This window comes from Bos indicus x Bos taurus, chromosome 24 (genome assembly GCF_003369695.1).
Source record: "Bos indicus x Bos taurus breed Angus x Brahman F1 hybrid chromosome 24, Bos_hybrid_MaternalHap_v2.0, whole genome shotgun sequence".
NCBI lineage: Eukaryota > Metazoa > Chordata > Mammalia > Artiodactyla > Bovidae > Bos > Bos indicus x Bos taurus.
This window is the reverse complement of record NC_040099.1, coordinates 7,856,073-7,878,497: the sequence shown is the minus strand read 5'-3', so window position 1 is coordinate 7,878,497 and position 22,425 is coordinate 7,856,073. Positions and strand designations below refer to the sequence as shown.

General features: G+C 38.5%; 1 protein-coding gene across 1 annotated transcript in view; it reads left to right on the top strand.

The window, feature by feature from the left end:
• The window catches only part of DOK6 (docking protein 6), a 412,894-nt gene that overhangs the window by 154,268 nt on the left and 236,201 nt on the right, over positions 1 to 22,425 (top strand). Inside the window, exon 3 of the mRNA XM_027525620.1 lies at positions 16,035 to 16,149. Within this exon, the coding sequence (XP_027381421.1) occupies positions 16,035 to 16,149 (115 nt within the window). The remainder of the gene's footprint in view (positions 1 to 16,034; positions 16,150 to 22,425) is intronic.

The following is a 22,425-nucleotide window of genomic DNA, read 5'->3' as shown; positions in this document are numbered from 1 at the left end:
TCCTGGGATACCTTTCATCCTCCCTGCACTCTGAGGCTTTTTTGTAGTTGAATTCTCCTTCCTGTGATGACGTCCCCATTAGCCATTGTTTGCCATTATTAAATAGCATGGATTTCAGAGCAGTAGCTATCGCATAAACTGGTGGAAAGAGCACCAGTGTGAGAAACAGAAGGTGTGATCAGGTTCTGGTCATCACTCTAGCTTGTGCTGGCCACCCCAAGAGGACAGCCGTTTCCTTTGGTGAAGTGAGGGCAGCTCAGCTCTCAGTGTTGTTAAGTTAGAATGATTTTGGTTGAAAGCAACAGTTCAGTTCAGTCCCTCAGTCATGTCTGACTCTTTGCAACCCAATGAATTGCAGCACACCAGGCCTCCCTGTCCATCACCAACTCCCGGAGTTCACTGAGACTCACGTCCATCGAGTCAGTGATGCCATCCAGCCATCTCATCCTCTGTCGTCCCCTTCTCCTCCTGCCTCCAATCCCTCCCAGCATCAGAATCCCCAATTCAAACAACTTAAAGACAAGCATGCTCACATATTACAGCATGTCCAGAAAAAGAAAATGGCTCCAGGGTAGGTTCATTCTTCATTCTTGCTCAGGAATGAAAATTAAGGACGTGCGTTCTTTTTTTTTCCTCTCTTTCCTGTCTCTGCTCTGCCATTTGTATGGTTGCCCTCATCTTCAGTCTACTAGAATGATAGCTGTAGCATCTCTGAATTGTGACACCCAGACAACACAGCATCCCCCGGAGAAGGGGCTAAATTCATCTGGCAGTTACCTCCAGATTAGAAAACATTTCTCTGAAGCCACCAGAAGACTTCTATGCACAAGACACTGGTTATATTTAGGTCATATTGTCTTTCTTAAACTAATCATGAGCAAGGAGATTATAACCCTAGGAATAACAGATTCTACCATGACATTGAAAGTGAGCAATGCCTGCCGGGGTACTTGGGTCACGTGACATAGGGGCACACAACGAACAAAATCAGATTCTGTTCGGAATGAAGGAGCTGGGACTGGATGCTGAGTGGACAGCAACGGTGATTAATTCCAATTCTAGTGTAATTTTATCCATAATCATTTTCTCTAGAAGATGCATTTCACAATATAGCTTAATATTTGAGTGGCATGTGCAAGCTCAGGTGTGTCTGGCTCTTTGTGACCCTGTGGACTGTAGTGCACCAGGCTTCTCTGTCCACGGGATTTTCCAGGCAAGAATACCGGAGTGGGTTGCCATTTCCCTCTCCAGAGGATCTTCCCGACCCAAGGATCAAATCTGTGTCTCTTGTGTCTCCTGCATTGGCAGGCGGATTCTTTACCACTGTGCCAGCTGACAACAGAACTTGTGATTATTGATTATGAACCTGTTGGTGTTGTCACACAGTAAACATGAAAGCGTGTCACAAGGAGCTTAAAAAATGAGTTATATTGATTTTTTCAGTGGTACACATTTCATATTTTTCAGTGATAGATAAATGTAAGGAAGCAGCTATTGGAAAATAGATAGAAAAGTTTTGGAAGGAAGCAATTATACACTTTCTATTCAAATATTGTGACCAGAATATTAAAGCATACAATATATAGGGTAACACCAATAATTAAATTATAATTATGAACACTTAGGATTTGGGCTTTCAAAAGAGATTGATATGTAATAATAGAAATAATCTAAAACTTTAGTAAGTTTTTCACCTTTTTCTCTTACTGGAAAATCAATATTCTCTATCCTAATGAAGAGAATTTTATTAAACTATCTTCTAAAGTGTTTATTCCCAAAAATAAAAACTCTGACCTAATTAAAACAACCATAGGAGATTAGTAAAATGTCAGGAGAGATAAGAATTATTAGTAAGATTAATAAGAAAGAAGAGTGCAGTTTGTATTCTGGCTCATTTGAATATACTTGAAAAAAATCTGAAAGTTAAGTTCTTTAACTTTTCAAAATATAATTATCTTTAAAGAAAGAAATTGAATGCCTCAATAGGCAGTATCTAATCTCAATTTTCATGACAGTTAACTGATGAGATACTTTAAAATTTAAAAAAAAATTGACCAAACAGGATTTTTCAGTTATTTATCTTATACTAATTAGTGAAAATTTGTTTTATGCTTGTGAGTTAAACCTGTGTTGAATGTGAATAGCTTAATATCCACAGTTAGTCTAAGGGGAAAGATATATAACATAATAGTATGGTGATTTTTACATTTTACAATTAACCTTAATTTGTTCATCCTAACTTTGCTGTTCAAAAAAGATCTTCATGACCAAGATAATCACGATGGTGTGATAACTCACCTAAAGCCAGACATCATGGAATGTGAAGTCAAGTGGGCCTTAGAAAGCATCACTATGAACAAAGCTAATGGAGGTGATAGAATTCCAGTTGAGCTATTTCAAATCCTGAAAGATGATGCTGTGAAAGTGCTGCACTCAATATGCCAGCAAATTTGGAAAACTCAGCAGTGGCCACAGGACTGGAAAAGGTCAGTTTTCATTCCAATCCGAAAGAAAGGCAATGCCTAAGAATGCTCAAACTACCACACAATTACACTCATCTCACACGCTAGTAAAGTAATGCTCAAAATTCTCCAAGCCAGGCTTCAGCAATATGTGAACCGTGAACTTCCTGATGTTCAAGCTGGTTTTAGAAAAGGCAGAGGAATCAGAGATCAAATTGCCAACATCTGCTGGATCATCGAAAAAGCAAGAGAGTTCAAGAAAAACATCTATTTTTGCTTTCCTGACTATGCCAAAGCCTTTGTGTGGATCACAATAAACTGTGGAAAATCCTGAAAGAGATGGGCATACCCAACCACCTGACCTGCCTTCTGAGAAACCTGTATGCAGGTCAGGAAACAACAGTTAGAACTGGACATGGAACAACAGACTGGTTCCAAATAGGAAAAGGAGTACGTCAAGCCTGTATATTGTCACCCTACTTATTTAACTTCTATGCAGAGTACATCATGAGAAACACTGGGCTGGACGAAGCACAAGCTGGAATCAAGATTGCCGGGAGAAATATCAATAACCTCAGATGTGCAGATGACACCACCCTTATGGCAGAAAGTGAAGAGGAACTAAAAAGCCTCTTGTTGAAAGTGAAAGTGGAGAGTGAAAAGTTGGCTTAAAGCTCAACATTCAGAAAACTAAGATCATGGCATCTGGTCCTATCACTTCATGGGAAATAGATGGGGAAACAGTAGAAACAGTGGCTGACTTTATTTTTCTGTTCTCAAAAATCACTACAGATGGTGACTGCAGCCATGAAATTAAAAGACAGTTACTCCTTGAAAGGAAAGTTGTGACCAACCTAGATAGCATATTCCAAAGCAGAGACATTACTCTGCCAACAAAGATCCGTCTAGTCAATGCTGTGGTTTTTCCTGTGGTCATGTATGGATGTCATACCTGTCATACAGTCAGAGTTGGACTGTGGTCATGTATGGATGTCATACATGTCATACAGTCAGAGTTGGACTGTGAAGAAAGCTGAGCACCGAAGAATCGATGCTTTTGAACTGTGGTGTTGGAGAAGACTCTTGAGAGTCCCTTGGACTGCAAGGAGATCCAACCAGTCCATTCTGAAGGAGATCAGCCCTGGGATTTCTTTGGAAGGAATGATGCTAAAGCTGAAACTCCAGTACTTTGCCACCTCATGCGAAGAGTTGACTCATTGGAAAAGACTCTGATGCTGGGAGGGATTGGGGGCAGGAGGAGAAGGGGACGACAGAGGATGAGATGGCTGGATGGCATCACCGACTCAATGGACGTGAGTCTGAGTGAACTCCGGGAGTTGGTGATGGACAAGGAGGCCTGGCGTGCTGCAATTCATGGGGTCGCAAAGAGTCGGACACGACTGAGTGACTGAACTGAACTGAACTGAACTGAACTTTGCTAAGTATGCAAAGAAGACCCCTCTGAAAAACTTGGGCTTAATTGGAGAAAATATCACTATGCCCTTCAGCCCATATCAGATTCCTCCTGAAAGTTCTACAAACTAAGTAATGGTAGAGTGACTAAAATCTAATGAACTATTTTCATCTGCAAGTGAAGCAGCTTCTCTTTTGTTTGGTCTTATTAAGTGATACACAGAAGTATGCCCTTCATTTCAGAACATATAGCCCAGTGCAGCTGTATGCTACCCTTTTCTTTATCTTTAATCTTTTCTTTTCTCATCAGATATGAAAGAGCCAATCACTTAATAGGCGTCTACTGGTCTTCACTGTGAAAAGCATATATTTAAAATGAAAAAAAAAAACCCTATATAGAAGTCCAGTTATGTAGAGAATTGATAAATAAATGACATGAATTAATAAAGGAACAACTCAATAATTTACTTACTGAGTCCACTGTACAAACACAACCAGATTGCATAATGAGTCAGGAAGCCATCTGAATTCAGATCACACTGTCAAGGGCTTGAGGAACGCCACCTACGACCACCGTCAGCAACAGGCTATTAACTGTGCATGAGTCATTCAGGGAAGGTTAAGGGAGGCTTGTTGGTCTTGACAAATGATTGTGAGCTTGATAGGAAGCTGAAGGAAGCTCCAAGAAGATTATTCTGTAAAAGACTCTGTAACCTTTGAATGTTGTTTTACCGTTGCTAAGTCATGTCCGACTCTCTGCAAGCTCATAAACTGCAGCACGCCAGGCTCCTCTGTCCTCCACTATCTCTGGAGTTTGCTCAAATTCGTGTCCATTAAATCGGTGATGCTATCTAACCATCTCATCCTCTGTCGCCCCCTTCTCCTCCTGGCCTCAATCTTTCTGAGCATCAGGGTCTTTTCTAATAAGTCAGCTCTTCACATCATGTGGCCCAAAGTATTGGAGCTTCAGCTTTAGCATCACGTTTAAAGAGCACATTTCTATTCAAAACAACTGAAAGACTTTGTACATGGCTGGACACTAACTTGTGTTCAAGGTTAATGTAGACAAAGATGAGATTCAATTTCCAGGAAGGAACTGAGTCATTAAAGTCATCAAGTCCTTGCTAAAGAGTGAGAACTTAATTTTAAGGTGTAATTAAATGGTTTTAATGCCTTGTGGCTCAGACGGTAAAGAATCTGCCTGCGATGCAGGAGACCCAGTTTCGATCCCTGGGTTAAGAGCCCCTGGAGAAGGAAATGGCCACCCACTCCAGTATTCTGGCCTGGAGAATGCCACAGACAGGGGAGCGTGGCAGGCTACAGTTGTCGCAAAGTGTCAGACATGACTTAGCGTCTAACACTGACTAACTGACTGAAGGCACGATAAATGAAGGGGCATGATAAAACGTTTGGGTTAAAAATATAAGTCTAAAACCAGTGTGAACAAGACAATGGAAGATGAAGGGTATGAAGGCAGATGGAAAAACAAATGGAAATAGTTGAGATGAGAAAGAGCAATAGTGAAGTTGTGGAGTAGGGGTAAGGGGAGTGTGTGTGAAATAGACATTGGCAGAGTTTCAGGACAGAGCAGGTGTTGTGGGCTCGAGAGAAGCCTGTGTTTGGAACAGTGGACCTCAGAATTGTCCACGCAGACAGCACTCTTTTCATCATAACACTAACATATTACTTGTTATTTTCACTTTGTTTTAGAGCAAAGGCAATAATAGGTAAAACTGCAGCAGGAATCAAGGCAGTGGCTCCAAACAAGGTTGTTGTTTAGTCGCTAAGTTGTGTCCAACTCTCCATAGACCGTAGCCCACCAGACTCCTCTGTCCAAGGAATTTCCAAGGCAAGAATACTGGAGAGGGTTTGCCATTTCCTCTTTCAGGGGAGCTTCCCGACCCAGGGATCAAAACTGTGTCTTCTGTATTGCAGGCAAAAATCTTTCCTACTGAGTAACCAAGAAAGTCCAGTTACTGTATTCTTTTTAAAATAATAAAATTAAAATTGTATATATTTAAAGTGTACAACATGCTGTTTCTATATACCTACGCACACTTACTAGACCTCAGTATTTTAAATTATTGACTATGGCATTTATTGACTTAGACTTGAACAACCTGAATTATTTTCAAGTAATTTTTCCTTTAATTAAATTCTGCTAATATCATATTTAATTATTTTAATGCCTTCTTATTAAACTAATGTTTTGTCCTACTAGAGCAATATAAAAAATTAACATTTCAGAAATATGGGTTGGATTATTAAATGATGTAATAATTTATAGATACATATTATTGAAATGCTCTAGGATTTGGTGGTGCTAGTGGTAAAGAATTCGCCTGCCAATGCAGGAGACATGGGTTCAGTCCTTGGATCTGGAAGATCCCCTGGAGAAACACGTAGCAACCCACTCCAGTATTCTGGCCTGGAAAATCCCACAGAGGAGCCTGGTGGGCTGCAGCCCATGGGGGCGCAAAGAATCAGACAGGGCTGAAGTGACTTAGCATGCACACAGGGATTTCACACTCAATAATAAGTTCACAGTTTTATGTCACACTGTTAGGTTGTAGACCAATAAAAATATTTTTTATTTTAAAGCATTTAAAGATATTATTTTAAAAATTACCTTCCTCTAAGAAAATGCAAACAGTTTTGTACTGGGTCATAAAATCATTTAGTACTGAAAGTGAAAAGTGAGGACAAGAGATTCAGATATATCTTGACCTGAATTGCTATGATTCTAAATATTTTTAAAATATATTTTAAATTAAAGATATATCAGATTCTAAGGGGTTTCTGAGGTGGTGCTAACTGTAGAGAACCCACCTGCCAATCCAGGAGACATAAGAGATGCAGATTCGATCCCTGGGTTGTGAAGATCCCTTGGAGGAGGGCATAGCATCCGACTCCAGTATTCTTGTCTGGAGAATCCCCATGGATAGAGGAGCCTAGCGGGCTACAGTTCATAAAGTCGCAGAGTCGGACACAACTGAAGCGACTGAGCATGCATACGTGCAAATTCCAAAGGTATACCAAGTCCTTAGAAAATCTTCCGGTATGATTTTGTAACATTTTGTAATCTAACAGAACTCTTGAACTTCCTAACCAAGACAATCTGAGAGGTGAGATTTTATGCCCCCGTGAGTGCTCTGCTTCCTGGTATCACTTCAGTTTGTTAGGGCACACACTGAAGTGGGTAGCATCGCACTACTGATCAACAGAAAGCCTCACACTGTTGCGGAAACCACTGTAACCATGTCTGCTTGAAGAGCTTCTCTGCATCTCTAAATGTGAATTTTACAGAAGAGCAAACACTTCGTTTGAACTACATTGTTTGTCAGATTGCCTGAGGCACAAAAGTTAGAAAATCTCTAGTGCTTGCTGCATTTTGCTAGGCTGTTTATTAATTTGCTCTGTTGATTTTTTGCTATGAGGTGAAAAAAAGATGTCCTACACAATATTAGTTCCAATATTCTTTTATATTTGTAAATAAAAATATTTGGAAAAGGCCTTGGAGCAGAATAATAAATGTATTTATGATATTGTTTGGCACAACTTGATAGTATATATAATATATCTTATATAGTGGCATATCACTTTTATACTCACCTAACATGGATAGTATCTGTTCTTAGGCAACACATGATCTTCATTGCTTTTAGACTACTTAATTTTAGTAAGATCATTTTCTTATTTAAAATTAATAACACTTGGAAATAATGTCTCTTTTTAAAATATCTTTAATCTACTATTTTAGAATAAAATTTGGGTTAACTATTACTTGAATCAATCATCAAATGATTTAAAAATTTAAGAGTTTATTGTTGAGAGTATGCTTTAATGTACTTCAAATATAATATACAAATCATTGTTCCAAAAAAATTCTCATCTTTCTCCCCAGGATCTGACACTTTAAGATACTAGTGCCTAATTTTTCTTCCGTGGAAGAGAAAATGAGTTTTTTTTAGATAAATAAATAAATAGATATAGTATATGTATAAATGCACATATGAATGCATATATACACATATGTAGGTGTTTTTATACATGATATATATGAAGCAAACCATTTTTAGTTTATTTAACTTGAAATCACTTACCTTACCAATTTTAGTTTTGTATGTTAAGTGAGATAATGACAAGGAGAGAGAAAAATAAATATTTTCTAAATATTAAAATAATTTTTCCAGCATGTAGACTATAGACTGTAAATTTATTGTGACAGAGACCATAAGGGCCCCTCTGGACAGACTGCACAACAACCTTGAGTGATAAGCTTGTTATTTTATGAGGCTAGAAGTCCACATCATTACAGATTTTAAAAGGAAATATTACCAAAAAAAAAAAAAAATCAATGACTACCAAGAAAAAATTACAAGGCATTACCAAAAGGTAAAATACCAATAGTATTTCAAAGATATTTGAAAATATCTCTTCAAAATATACAATTTGAAGAGACAGATGGAACATCAAAATCAGAAAAGGCAGGGTAGTTGAAATGATCAGACCAGGACTTTAAAACAACTATGATTGCTGCCCTAAGGGTGCTAATGGATAAAGTAGACAGTATGAAGAACAGATGGGAACTGTCAGAAGAGAGACAGAACGTCTAAAGAACCAAAAAGAAAATACTGTAACAGAAATGAAGGATGCCTTTGATGAATGTGTAAACACTGGACATGGCTTATGAAAGAATCTACAAGCTTGAGGATGTCTCAGTAGAAACTTCCAGGGTTCCCTGGTGGCCCAGTGGTAAAGAACCCACCTGCCAGTGCAGGAGACATGAGTTCAATCCCAGATCTGGAAGAATCCCACATGCTGAGGAGATGAGCCTGTGCTCCACAACTGTTGAGCCTGTGTTTTAGAGCCCGGGAGCTGCAACCACTGAGCCCATGTGCTGCAGCCGCTGAAGCCTGTGCCCTAGACCCTGTGCTGCAAACAAGAGGAGCCGCCGCAGTGAGCAGCTCCTGCAGGGCAACTGGAGAGTAGCCTCCACTTGCTGCAACTAGAGAAAAGCCTGTGCAGCAACAAAGACCCAGAACAGCCATAAGTAAAAAAATAAAAAGACACCTCCAGAGCTGAAAAGCAGAGAGAACAGAGACTGAAACAGTAAAAATAAAACCAATACTCAAGCACTGTTGGGACATCTATAAAAGGTATAATATATCCACAATGGAAGTACCAGCATGAGAAGAAAGAAAGAAAAATTCTACCAATGATAACTAACAATTTCCCCAGATCAATGTCAGACACAAAACTACAGATCCAGGAATCTCAGTGAACCCCAAGCAGGATTACTGCTCCCCACAAAAAAAAAAAAAGAAATGAATGAAAAGTATACCTAGGCATTTTCAACTATGGAGAATCAAGGAAAAAATCCTGAAAGAAACTAGAGAGAGGAAAAATCACCTTCTCCATAGAGGAGCAAAGAGGAATTACATTTACCTTTCCCTCAGAAACTATACAAGCAACAGATTAGAGTGAAACACAGACATCTTTTGGTATCTAATGGAGAGTCAGTTCCAATATCCTCCACGGATACCAAAATCCATGGATGCCTAAAACCCTTACATAAAATAGCAAGCACAGCTGAGTCTCATATCTGCGGGTCCCACATCCTCGGATTCAATCAACCGTGGATCGTAAAAGTAGTACCCAATCCAAGGTTGGTCAAATCTGACGATGTGGAACCCTAAGATATCAAGAGCTAACTATATTTAATGTTTTAAGATGAAAAATATCCATCAACCTAGAGTTCCATATGCCCTGTAAAATTATCTTTAAAAGTGAAATAGAAATTGACTTTTTCAAACAAAATTGAATTTATTGCTGGTAAGACTGACTTTGTAAAAAATGTTAAAATTATTTCTTTAGAGAAAATAATAATGTAGGTTAGATACTCAGATCTATATAAAGAAAGGAAAAACATCAAAAAGGTGTGAGTGGAGATAAAAAAGTTTCATTTTTTCTTATTCTTAATTGATCTAACAGGTGACAGTTTGTTCAAAATAGCATCAACAACAATGTATTTGATTTTGTATACATTTATAAATATATATATATATATGATAAGTAGATATATATGTATATATCTCTGATATATGTATATATCTCTGATATATGTGTAGTTTGATATAGTGTGGTTTGGAATTGCATTAGCTGTAAATTTATATTTCATACTCTAGGGCAGCAACTAAAAAAGTAAAAAAAAAAAAGGTATAGCTGACATGTTAGAAAGGAGGAAGAATGGAATCATGTAAAATTCACAATTAAAACCACAAAAGACAGAAAAAAGAGTGAAAGATAAAATAGAAACAGAGAAGAGGGACAAGAAATAGAAAACAGGTACAAATATTCTATATATTAGTCCAGTTACACCGATATTTACTTTGAATATCAATGGCTTAAATGCACCAATTAAAAGATGAGGATTGTCAGAGTGGATCAAACAAGATGCAACCATACACTATCATAAAGAAACCCACCATAAATGTAAAGACATCTATAAATTTAAAATATGTGGATATAGAAAATCATACTTTGTTGTTATTCAGTCACTGAGCCACATGCAGCTCTTTTGACCTGATGGACTGCAACATACCAGGCTTCCCTGTCCTTTACTATCTCCCAGAATTTGCCCAAATTTATGTCCATTTAGTCGGTGGTGCTGTCAAACCGTCTCATCTTCTGCTGCCTTCTTCTCATTCTGCCTTCAATCTTTCCCATCATCAGAGTCTTTTCTAACTAATCCGTCAGCTCTTCATATCACATGGCCAAGTATTGGAGCCTCACCTTCAGCATCAGTCCTTTCAGTGGATATTCAGGGTTGATTTCCTTTAGGATCAACTTGTTTGATCTCCTTGCAGTGCAAAGAACTCTCAAGACTCTTCTCCAGCACCACAGTTCAGAAGCATCAATTCTTCAGCACTCAGTCGTCTTTGTGGTCCAACTGTTATATCTGTGAGATGGCAAGAATCCTTAAGGTGGCAAGAATACACAGAAGAACTGTACAAAAAAAGATCTTCATGACCCAGTTAACCACAATGGTGTGATCACTGACGTTGAGCCAAACATCCTGAAATGCAAAGTCAAGTGGGCCTTGGGAAGCATCACTGCGACAAAGCTAGTGGAGGTGATAGAATTCCAGTTGAGCTATTTCAAATCCTAAAATTTGATGCTGTGAAAGTGCTATACTCAATATGCCAACAAAGTTGGAAAACACAGCAGTGGCCACAGGACTGGAAAAGGTCAGATTTCATTTCAATCCCAAAGAAAGGCAATGCCAAAAAATGTTCAAACTACTGCACAATTGCACTCATCTCAAACACTAGCAAAGTAATGCTCAAAATTCTCCAAGTCAAGTACATGAACCATGAACTTCCAGATGTTCAAGCTGGATTTAGAAAAGGCAGAGGAACCAGAGATCAAATTGCCAACATTTGTTTGATTATCAAAAAAGCGAGAGTTCCATAAAAACATCTACTTCTGCTTATTGACTATGCCACAGCCTTTGACTATTTGGATCACAAGAAACTGTGGAAAATTCTTCAAGAGATGGGAATACTAGGCCACCTGACCTGCCTCCTGAGAAATCTATATGCAGGTCAAGAAGCAACAGTTAGAACTGGACATGGAACAGACTGGTTCTAAATCGGGAAAGGAGTACACCAAGGCTGTATATTGTCACCCTGCTTATTTAACTTATATGCAGAGTAGCACAAATTGAAATCAGGTTTGCCAGGAGAAATATCAATAACCTCAGATATGGAGATGACACCACCCTTATGTCAGAAAGAGAAGAAGAACTAAAGAGCCTCTTGATGAAAGTGAAAGAGTAGAGTGAAAAAATTGGCTTAAAACTAAGCCCAAAAGTTGGCTTAAAATATTCAGAAAAATAAGATCATGGCATCTAGTCCCATCACTTCATGGCAAATAGATGGAGAAACAATGGAAACAGTGAGAAACTTTACTTTTTGGGCTCCAAAATCACTGCAGATGGTGAATGCAGCCATAAAATTAAAAGACATTTTCTCCTTGGAAGAAAAACTGTGATCAACCTATACAGCTTATTAAAAAGCAGAGACATTACTTTGCAACAAAGGTCTGTCTAATCAAAGCTATGGTTTTTCCAGTAGTTATGTATGGATATAAGAGTTGGACTATAAAGAAAGCTGAGCACTGAAGAATTGATGCTTTTGAACTGTGGTGTTGGAGAAGACTCTTGAGAGTCCCTTCGACTGGAAGGAGATCCAACCAGTCAATCCTAAAGGAAATCAGTCCTGAATATTCATTGGGAGGACTGATGCTGAAGCTGAAATTCCAATACCTTGGCCACCTGATGTGAAGAACTGACTCATTAGATAAGACCCTGATGCTGGGAAAGATTGGAGGCATTAGGAGAAGGGCACGACAGAGCATGAGATAGTTGGATGACATCACCGACTTGATGGACATCAGTTTGTGTAAGCTCCGGGTGTTGGTGATGGACAGGTAGGCCTGGCGTGCTGCAGTCCATGGGGTTGCAAAGAGTTGGACATGACTGAGCGACTGAAGTGACTGACTCACATCTGTCCATGACTACTGGAAAAACCATGGGTTTGACCCTATGTATCTTTGTCAAAAAGAGGAATCTCTGCTTTTTAAAACACTGGGGTTTGTCATAGCTTTCTTTTTTTTTTTTTTTTTTTTGAACCTTTATACTCATATTTATTTTTTTTTTTTTTTTTTTTTTTTTTTTCTTTCTTTAGATGCAGTTTATTTTTTTTTTTTTTTTTTTTTTGGTTTTAATTTTATTTTATTTTTAAACTTTACATAATTGTATTAGTTTTGCCAAACATCAAAATGAATCCACCACAGGTATACATGTAAGGAGCAAGTGACTTTTAATTTCATGGCTGCAATCACTGTGTGCAGCAACTTTGGAGCCCAAGAAAATAAAATCTGTCACTGCTTCTACTTTTTCCCCATATATTTGCCATGAATTGATGGGACCAGATGCCATTACCTTAGTTTTTTGAATGTTTAGTTTTAAGCCAGCTTTTTCATTCTCCTCTTTCACCTTCATCAAGAGGCTCTTTAGTTCCTCTTCAGATATGCTATACTAACATTAATCGAAAGAAAACAAGAGTAAGTTTTAATTTCAGACAAACAGACTACAAAGCAAGGGTTTTTATTAAGTATTACATATTGATAAATTTGTCAGTCCTACAAGAAGACATAATATCTGGGTGCACCTGACAACAGATCAATAAACGACATAAGGCAGAAACTGATAGAACGAGGGGAATAGATGCACTTACTGTCATAGTTAGCATCTTCAACCCCCCTCGCTCAGAAGTAGACAGATCCAACAGGCAGAAAATCAGTGAAGACATAAGTGAACTCAACACCACCATCAATTAACTAGATGTAATGGACATGTATGTCATCAAACAGCAGAATACACACTCTTCTCAGCTCACATGGAACTCTTACCAGGATGCATCATGTTCTGGGCCATAGTTCAGTTCAGTCGCTTAGTCATGTCCGACTCTTTGCAGCCCCATGAACCGCAGCACACCAGGCCTCCCTGTCCATCACCATCTCCCAGAGTCCACCCAAACCTATGTCCATTGAGTCAGTGATGCCATCCAACCACCTCATCATCTGTCCTCCCCTTCTCCTTCTGCCCTCAATCTTTCCCAGCATCAGGGTGTTTTCCAATGAATCAGCTTTTCGCATAAGGTGGCCAAAGTATTGGAGTTTCAGCTTCAACATCAGTCCTTCCAATGAACACCCAGGACTGATCTCCTTTAGGATGGACTGGTTGGATTTCCTTGCAGTCCAAGGGACTCTCAAGAGTCTTCTCCAACACCACAGTTCAAAAGCATCAATTCTTCGGCGCTCAGCTTTCTTTATAGTCCAACTCTCATATCCATACATGCCACTGCTGCTGCTGCTGCTAAGTCACTTCAGTCGTGTCCAACTCTGTGTGACCCCATAGACGGCAGCCTACCAGGCTCCCCCATGCCTGGGATTCTCAAGGCAAGAAAACTGAAGTGGGTTGCCATTTCCTTCTCCAATGCATGAAAGTGAAAAGTGAAAGTGAAGTCGCTCAGTCATGTCTGACTCTTAGCGACCCCATGGACTGTAGCCCACCAGACTCCTCCATCCATGGGATTTTCCAGGCAACAGTACTGGAGTGGGGTGCCATTGCCTTCTCTGATCCATACATGACTACTGGAAAAACCACAGCCTTGCCTAGATGGGCCTTTTTTGACAAAGTAATGTCTCTGCTTTTTAATATGTTTTCTAGGTTGGTGAAAACTTCCCTTCCAAGGAGTAAGCATCTTTTAATTTCATGGCTGCAGTCACCATCTGCAGTGATTTTGGAGCCCAGAAAAATAAAGTCAGCCCCTGTTTCCACTGTTTTCCCATGTATTTGCCATGAAGTGATGGGACCAGATGCCATGATCTTAGTTTTCTGAATGTTGAGCTTTAAGCCAACTTTTTCACTCTCCTCCGTCACTTTCATCAAGAGGCTCTTAAGTTCTTCCTTTCTGCCATAAGGGTGGTGTCATCTGCATATCTGAGGTTATTGATATTTCTCTTGGCAATCTTGATTCCCACTTGTGCTTCCTCCAGCCCAGCGTTTCTCAAGATGTACTCTGCATAAAAGTTAAATAAGCAGGGTGACAATATACAGCCTTGATGTACTCCTTTTCCTATTTGGAACCAGTCTGTTGTTCCATGTCCAGTTCTAACTGTTGCTTCCTGATGTGCATACAGGTTTCTCAAGAGGCAGGTCATGTGGTCTGGTAATCCCATCTCTTTCAGAATTTTCCACAGTTTATTGTGATCCACACAATCAAAGACTTTGGCATAGTCAATAAAGCAGAAATAGATGGCTTTCTGGAATTCTCTTGCTTTTTCAATGATCCAGCGGATGTTGGCAATTTGATCTCTGGTTCCTCTGCCTTTTCTAAAACCAGCTTGAATATCTGGAAGTTCACCGTTCACGTATTGCTGAAGCCTGGCTTGGAGAATTTTGAGCATTACTTTACTAGCGTGTGAGATGAGTGCAATTGTGCGGTAGTTTGAACAGTAGTTTGGGCTATAGAACATAACCAATTTAAAAAAAAACGGAAACTGTAGCGTACCTTCTCTCTACTATATGAAATTAAACTAGAATGCAGTGAAACTAGAAACCAGTAATAGAAAATAGCTAGAAAATTCTGAAATACTTGGAGAGTGAACAATGTATTTCTCAATAGCACATAGGTCAAAGAAACTTAAAGAGAAGTTTTTAAGTATTTATATAGATGGAAATGAAAACGAACCTGTTGGATCTTTTGTTAGAAGAAATACTGAAGTAGCATGTTGAGAAGTGCATTTTGGAAATGAACTCACACAATATTATTATTGTAAAGTTGTATTTGCAGAGTAAGTGAGGAAGTAGACAAACTGCTCATTTCTAGGGACTGTGGAGAGAAATAAAAATGCACAAGTTACAGCAGAAAGCCTTGTACCCATACAATTGAGAGCTAAAATACTTGTTCAATAAAATTATTAGTTGCCAAAGGAGTAGAGTTGTTAACCTGGGTCCATAAATCACGAATGAGCCTTGGTGAGAGAACCGGGTGGCGAGCAGGAATATAAGGGTCCGTGAACACTGTGTGGTTTGGGCTGGGAAGGAAGTTCATTGTTTATATGTAATGTTTCCAGAATTTTAGAGCCACAGTCTGCTGATTGACAGGTGTCAGTTAGACTGCATTTCTACCAGGGACTTGCATGATGAGTGGGTTTTAGGAGACAGTTGAGATGTTAAATCCAATAAATATTTAATGCAAATTTATTGAGAATCTTCTGTGTGCCATACTGGCTATTGTTTGTAAAAGATGCAATTTTTAAAAAAACACAGGAGTCCTTGCTTTCAGAGTTATTCTTCTACATAATTTTTAGACTCTTTCAAAATTGAGCAAAGCAAATAACCACAGTTGATGGCATCGAAAAAGTTTTTTGTTTTCATTCTGCATGGTATTTGATTCCTGTTAATTAGAAACAAGTAAAAATATCCATTGGAAAGTGACTTAGGACAATAATAATGGATCATTTTGTGTGAGCACCCAGCATAGAACATGTACTGTATGCTAAGTTAAAAATGTTTTTTTGTTCAAGGTAACTGAACTGCACAACATCAAAAACATAACCAGGCTGCCTCGAGAGACAAAGAAGCATGCAGTGGCAATTATCTTTCATGATGAAACGTCAAAGACATTTGCCTGTGAATCAGGTAAGTAATCACAGCCCTGTCTCCAGCTTGAAGACCTGGAGCTGCTTCTGAGACAATAGCCCAGATGCATTAAGATCCACCTATGAACTGCATGGCTTATCGTGGTGAGAATGTGCTGTGGAAGACTGTTAGTAAGCTTGGTCTCTCTGTTGCTACAGATGTTATCAGTGCCTGTTTATTATCTGGCTGTGTCTGGATTTTGTTCCCAGGTGGTCTGACTTCTGAGGTTTCCATTCAAGCTTGGAGAATTAAGCAAACAATGCCTGTGGGGGTCTTTGTTAGAGCAAGCTCCTGACATGTGTTCTGGTTCTTGCCAAGTGCCATTGGAGGCAGTTGGTAAGGCGTTAACTGTGTAAGAGTGTGGCACAGGGGCACAGCCACGGTCCCTAGACACTCCAGAGCAGACCTGTGAGCAATTGGTTGCTTTCATGGATCCTTAGTATTACAAGTTAAGTACATTTCAGATTGAATTTTAGCATCCCAGTTCATAAAGCACTCTGACATTATTGAGACACTAGGCAGTTAATCATTGGAACTCACAGTGTTTCTCATTTTGGAATCCCTGTGAAAAGTGAAAGTGAAACTTTCTCACACTCACGCTCAGTCGTGTCCGACTCTTTGTGACCCCATGGACTATACAGTCATAGGAATTCTCTGGGCTGGAATACTGGAGTGGGTAGCCATTCCCTTCTCCAAGGGATCTTCCCAACCCAGGGATTGAACCCAGGTCTCCCCCATTGCAGGTGGATTCTTTACCAGCTGAGCCACCAGAGAAGCCCTGGAATCCCTGTACTGTATAATGTATTAGTTGGCTTATTATAGTTTTTTAAAGATTTTTCTCAATGGAATGGTGTTTTCATTTTATACTGGATGGACGCAGAAAGCACTAAGTCTTTGAAAGATGTGAATTTAAAATAATGGTTAAGTCTTTTAGGAGATGCTTTGTTAAGTAACTTTTAAAAGGTAGTAAACCTTCTGTATTTACGGTTAAAGTTTATAGGTGTACTTATTACTGGATTATATTATTCAAGACTGATAAGGTCACTTTGCCTAAATAAATTGCTCACACCTACTCACCTACACGTATCTTAGTTTTGCTAAATTGAATTAGAATGTGTCAAAGTGTTCCCTTTCCTTGAATGCCTTTATCCTTTTTATATACTTTCTTCACTTGCCATCTGACCTCATTTCATCATTTAGAATTGACTTTTGTGGTGGTTGAATAGAAGTCTTTCTGGTAATATAAATCCCCATGTGATAATAGAACCTGTCCCAGCCTTGCTGGTGTCATATATTAATATCCATTAGTAATCATATATTAATATCTGTGCCTTCTTGTTCACTGTCTTGCTACTTGATCACTTCAGTTTTCTCTGAGCTCTTAAATAATGTCTTAGATTAAATCTAATAACTCCCAGAAAACTAGTTTTCCAAAACAGATAAAAGATCATTTTCTCTGTTGTTTGTATGTTTCAATTTTCACTGTTGTTTTACAGTTTTTAATTGTCCTGAGTTGCGTTTTGGGTACAGAGACCATACTGGAGGCTATTATTTCAGATAAGGATATTGAATCATGTTTCTACATAATTCTGAAATTTATTTTTTTATTTTAATTTATTTATTATTAACTGGGGAACAGTTGCTTTACATTGTGTTGGTTTCTGCCATAATTCTGAAATTTAGGCTCACAGCTGTAAACCCCAAGTCTGAAATTGGAAGATTTTAAATACTTTGTCATTGGTGGTGGATTCATGGTAGAATTTTGAGAAATGAAGGTCTCTTCACTCAAAGAAAATGGCCTTAAATTCCAAGAGAAGAGTTTCCTGACAGTGAGGCTGAGGCAAGATCTAAGTGTAAAAGTGAAGAACGCTTTTGTGTGCAATTCTTGCAGAGAGTTTTCAGCTAGCTTAAATTATGATTAATTTGAGGGTATTATTTTTTAAACCATTTTTAATATGTAAATGTAACAGTCTGCTTTTAGATGGTAGTAAAAATGTTTAAAAAGTCATGGCACAGTTTTTTTAAATTGTCTTAACTTCATGGCATGCCAGTGGGAAAAAAGGAAGTACTTAAAAACTGATAAGGAATTTGAGTACTTTTCCTTGGAAGTTATGTTTTTTAGATAGATACTAAGATGCAGTAGTCTATGTCTTTTATTAAAATGACAAAATTATATGGAAACAGACTACACTGAAAAGCAGTTAGAGTTGTGAAAATCAAAATAACAAGATTAAAGTCAAGATTAAAAAGAGCTCTCACATTTATTTGGAATGAAAGTGCAGATAAAATTGTATTGTCATAATGGCTAGTGGGAATGTGAATTGTTTCAATTATTTTTTCAAGAAAACTGACAACTGCTGTTGTAAACATGTATACCCTTGACTCAGTGAACCTTTTGGGGAACATATTTGGTGTATTATACATTATGTGTAATGATAACAAAATTGCTGAATGCCTATCAAGAAAATTGTTGAATAAATCATAGTATATCCTTATCATGAAATATTATACAATCACTGGAAAGAATTCTAAATAACCCAATTAACTTAAAGGCATTTTGTGAAGTGTAGTTCTTCAGGCAAAACAACCAGCAGAGAAGTATGTACTGAATAATCACATTTGGTAAAAGAAAAAGTGAGAGAAAGAGTGTGGGTCTTCACAAGCATTCTCTAGGTGAGAGGAGATGATAATGAAGTGGAATAGAAAGGAAGATGGGTAAAATCAGCAAGCAAAAAGGAAAAGTGAGAAAATACAGCGAACAGAGAAAAATATCCAGCATACAGACTGTCCCATTTGTATGAAATTATGCATATGTGAGGGCTCCAGGTGGCGCAATGGTAAAGAATCTGCCTGCCAATGCAGCGGACATAGGAGATGGGTTCTGTCCCTGAGTCGGGAAGATCTCCTGGAGGAGGGCATGGTAACCCACTCCAGTATTCTTGCCTGGAGAATTTCATGGGCGGAGGAGCCTGGCGGGCTACAGTCTATGGGGTCACAAGAATCAGACACGACTGAAGTGACTTAGCACAGGCACATGCATATGTGAATGTAGCCATGAAGTTTTTGAAAAGTTAGTCATCAGGGAAATGCAAATTAGACCATAAGGAAACAACACTATGCATCTGTCTAAATGGCTAAAAAAAAAAAAAAAAATTAGTGAGACCACTGAATGCTCGTATGGTTTCAGGAACACTGGATCACTCATACGTTGCTGGTAGGAATGTCATGTGGTACAGCCACCCTGGAAAATGGGTGGCAGCTTCTTATAAAATTAAATATGTAATTTATACACAATCCAGCAATTTCACTCTTGAACATGTATCTCAGGAAGAAAAAAAAAAAACATACTCCACACACACACGCACACCTGTACAAAAAGTGCTCATAATAGCTTTATTCATAATAGTCCAAAACTGGAAAGAGCCCAGAGATGCTTCAACAAACTGTGGTATACCGACCCCATGAACTCCTCAACAGTAAAAAGGAGCAAACATTTGATACATATAGCAATCTGGAGGAATCTCAAGTGAATTATGCCCAGTGAAGAAAAGTCAGTCCCAAAAGATTATACACTTTGTGTTTTCATTTATACAGCATCTGTGAAAGGAAGCATTTTACAAATGCAGGACATTTTAGTTGCCAGAGGTTAGGGATGGGGTTGGGTGTGCGGAGAGCAGGACTGTGTGGTCATAAAAGGGTGACATGAGCTTCTGTTGGAACTGAGTGGTTATCTCGATGATGGTGGTGCACACACAAACCCACACGAGTGATCAATTGTGTCAGACTTCATACACACACAAGTAAAACTGAGGAAATCTGAATAAAATCAGTGGTCTTCCAACGTTAGCCTCCTGGTTATGATGTTGTATACTTTTGCAAAGTACACTGCAGGAAAGCAGGCAAAATATACGCAGGATCTCTGTGTAGTATTTCTTACTACTGTGTGTGAATCTACAATTATCTCAGTAAAATTTGCAATAAAATATTAGATCTATATCAGTTATCTGTAAGGTCATCTATGATATATTTTTTCATTTATATTTTAATTGGTAGAAAGTTGCTTTACAATGCTGTGGTGGTTTCTGCCTTACAACAATGCAAGCCATGCATAATTATATATGTCCCCTCCCTTGTGAGCCTCCCTCCCCTCCCCGCATCCCACCCCTCCAAGTCATCACAGAGTGCCAGGCTGGGCTCCCTGTGTTACATAGCAGTTTCCCACCAGCCATCTAGATGATGATGTATTTTTAAGTTAAAAACAGAGTAGAGAGAGCATTGCAGAAATAGGAAGTGGTATATCCTAATATTCTATAAAGAAACTGACAGTAATCACAACAAGCAACAAAAATAAATCTAAATGTGTACCTGTGCAGCCTGTGTATGATTCACGAGCACAGAGACACGTGTGCACTCAGTCATATGGGCGTCTTGGCCCTTCCTAACCTGTGGTCCCTGCACGGGCTCCCCCAGCCTAGTGAACCCTCACACACACTTCACCCAGTTACCGCCCCATTTCCTTCCACCCTCAGCTTAGGATGGCATGCCTCCTGCCCCCACAGCAGTGGAACTTGGATTTCATGTACTCTGTTCAGAATCTCTCTGCTCTGTGGGATTTTAACCTCAATGAAAACATGACTCTGGTGTCTTTCTCCCCCACGCCACAAAAATTCCCCCACCACCATGCTAAGGAACATTTGTTGAATTAGTCAATGAGTAAAATTTATACTTGAGTTTTGTTATCATGATATGTTTATCATTCTCCTTTTTCAAAACAAGTTTGAGAGATTAATTTGACTGCCCCATGGGAAAAAATTGCTTATATTGCCAAGTAACAGATTGCTCTGTGTTGTGATGGTGAGTGGGGGATGGTGATCAGTGTCCTGGGTGTGTGTGCAAATCACCACGGCCCACCAGGTCTGCTGTAACTACTGTGAGTAATACAGTCTTGAATACAAATGAAAATTTCTGCATTTGCTATTCCCTGAAGAGAGAGCCTTTGCTCATTCTTATTTTTTTGGAGTATGTTCATTTCCTAGTGACTAATGGAGCAGATTGCTTCAGTTCTATTCAGTCGCTCAGTCGTCTCTGACTCTTTGCAAACCCATGGACTGCAGCCCACCAGGCTTCGCTGTCCATCACCAACTCCCGGAGCTTACTGAAACTCATGTCCATTGAGTCAGTGATGCCATCCAACCATCTCATCCTCTGTCGTCCCCTTCTCTTCCCTCCTTCAATCTTTCCCAGCATCAGGGTCTTTTCAAATGAGTCAGCTCTTAGCATCAGGTGGCCAAAGCATCAGAGTTTCAGCTCAGCATCAGTCCTTCCAGTGAATAAGCAGATTGCTTAAATGTTGGAAACCCAGAGGTTGGGTAATAGTTTCTGTTATCTTCATTAAGGAAAAGAGAAAAGGAAAAAGCAACTCAGCTATGTCTTTGTCAGTATATGAAAATCTGAAAAGTTATCTCATTTGGAAAAAAAAGTTATCTCCTTTATTTAAAACAAATAATATTTAAATTCTAAACAACCTAGTTAATTTCCTAATTACTTGAAGCATTGAGTTTATTCTGTAATACAGTTATTTTTATAATTTCTCTCATTCATAATATATAATGGAATATTCATAATTGAATAAATTCTCCCACAATAAAATGAAAAATATTTGTGTAAAACCCAAATCCAATATATTGATATATTTATCATTAAAATTTTAAAATTTTTTTCACAAGTAATACCTTGTACCTAGAATACCTGGATATCAGTTAATACCTGTTTCAGTTTATTCACATTGTATTTTCCAAATCCTATAGCTTTCTTTCTAAGAAAATATTATATTTTAAAATAACGTCTTTCCCTGTAATTCTTTATATTTGTCAGTAAAATATACCTGTATCTTATATTTTATACTGTTTTAAGAAGACATCTTTTTCCAGAGGATTTTCTATGATTTTTTCTGCTTCTCAGGTTTCCAGTACTCTTTCCTCCCACAAATAAGTCCAAAAGGGATGTAGTCAAAAATCATTCTTAAATTTAGATTGACAGGCAGTAGGCACACGTTTAAGCCATTTTTGACTAACATTTTTATTGTATATGTAGTTGCAAAACCTGTATTGCCTCCCACCTGTGGCATTGGAGCTGTGAACATTAGAAATGAACTGGTTACACATCTGCATTAAAGGTTTAGACGCACTGGAGTAAAATATGTTCTTGGACTACTAAAAGTCCAATTACTATTCATTAATATTATAATAAAATATGTGTGTGTTATTCTACCAAAAA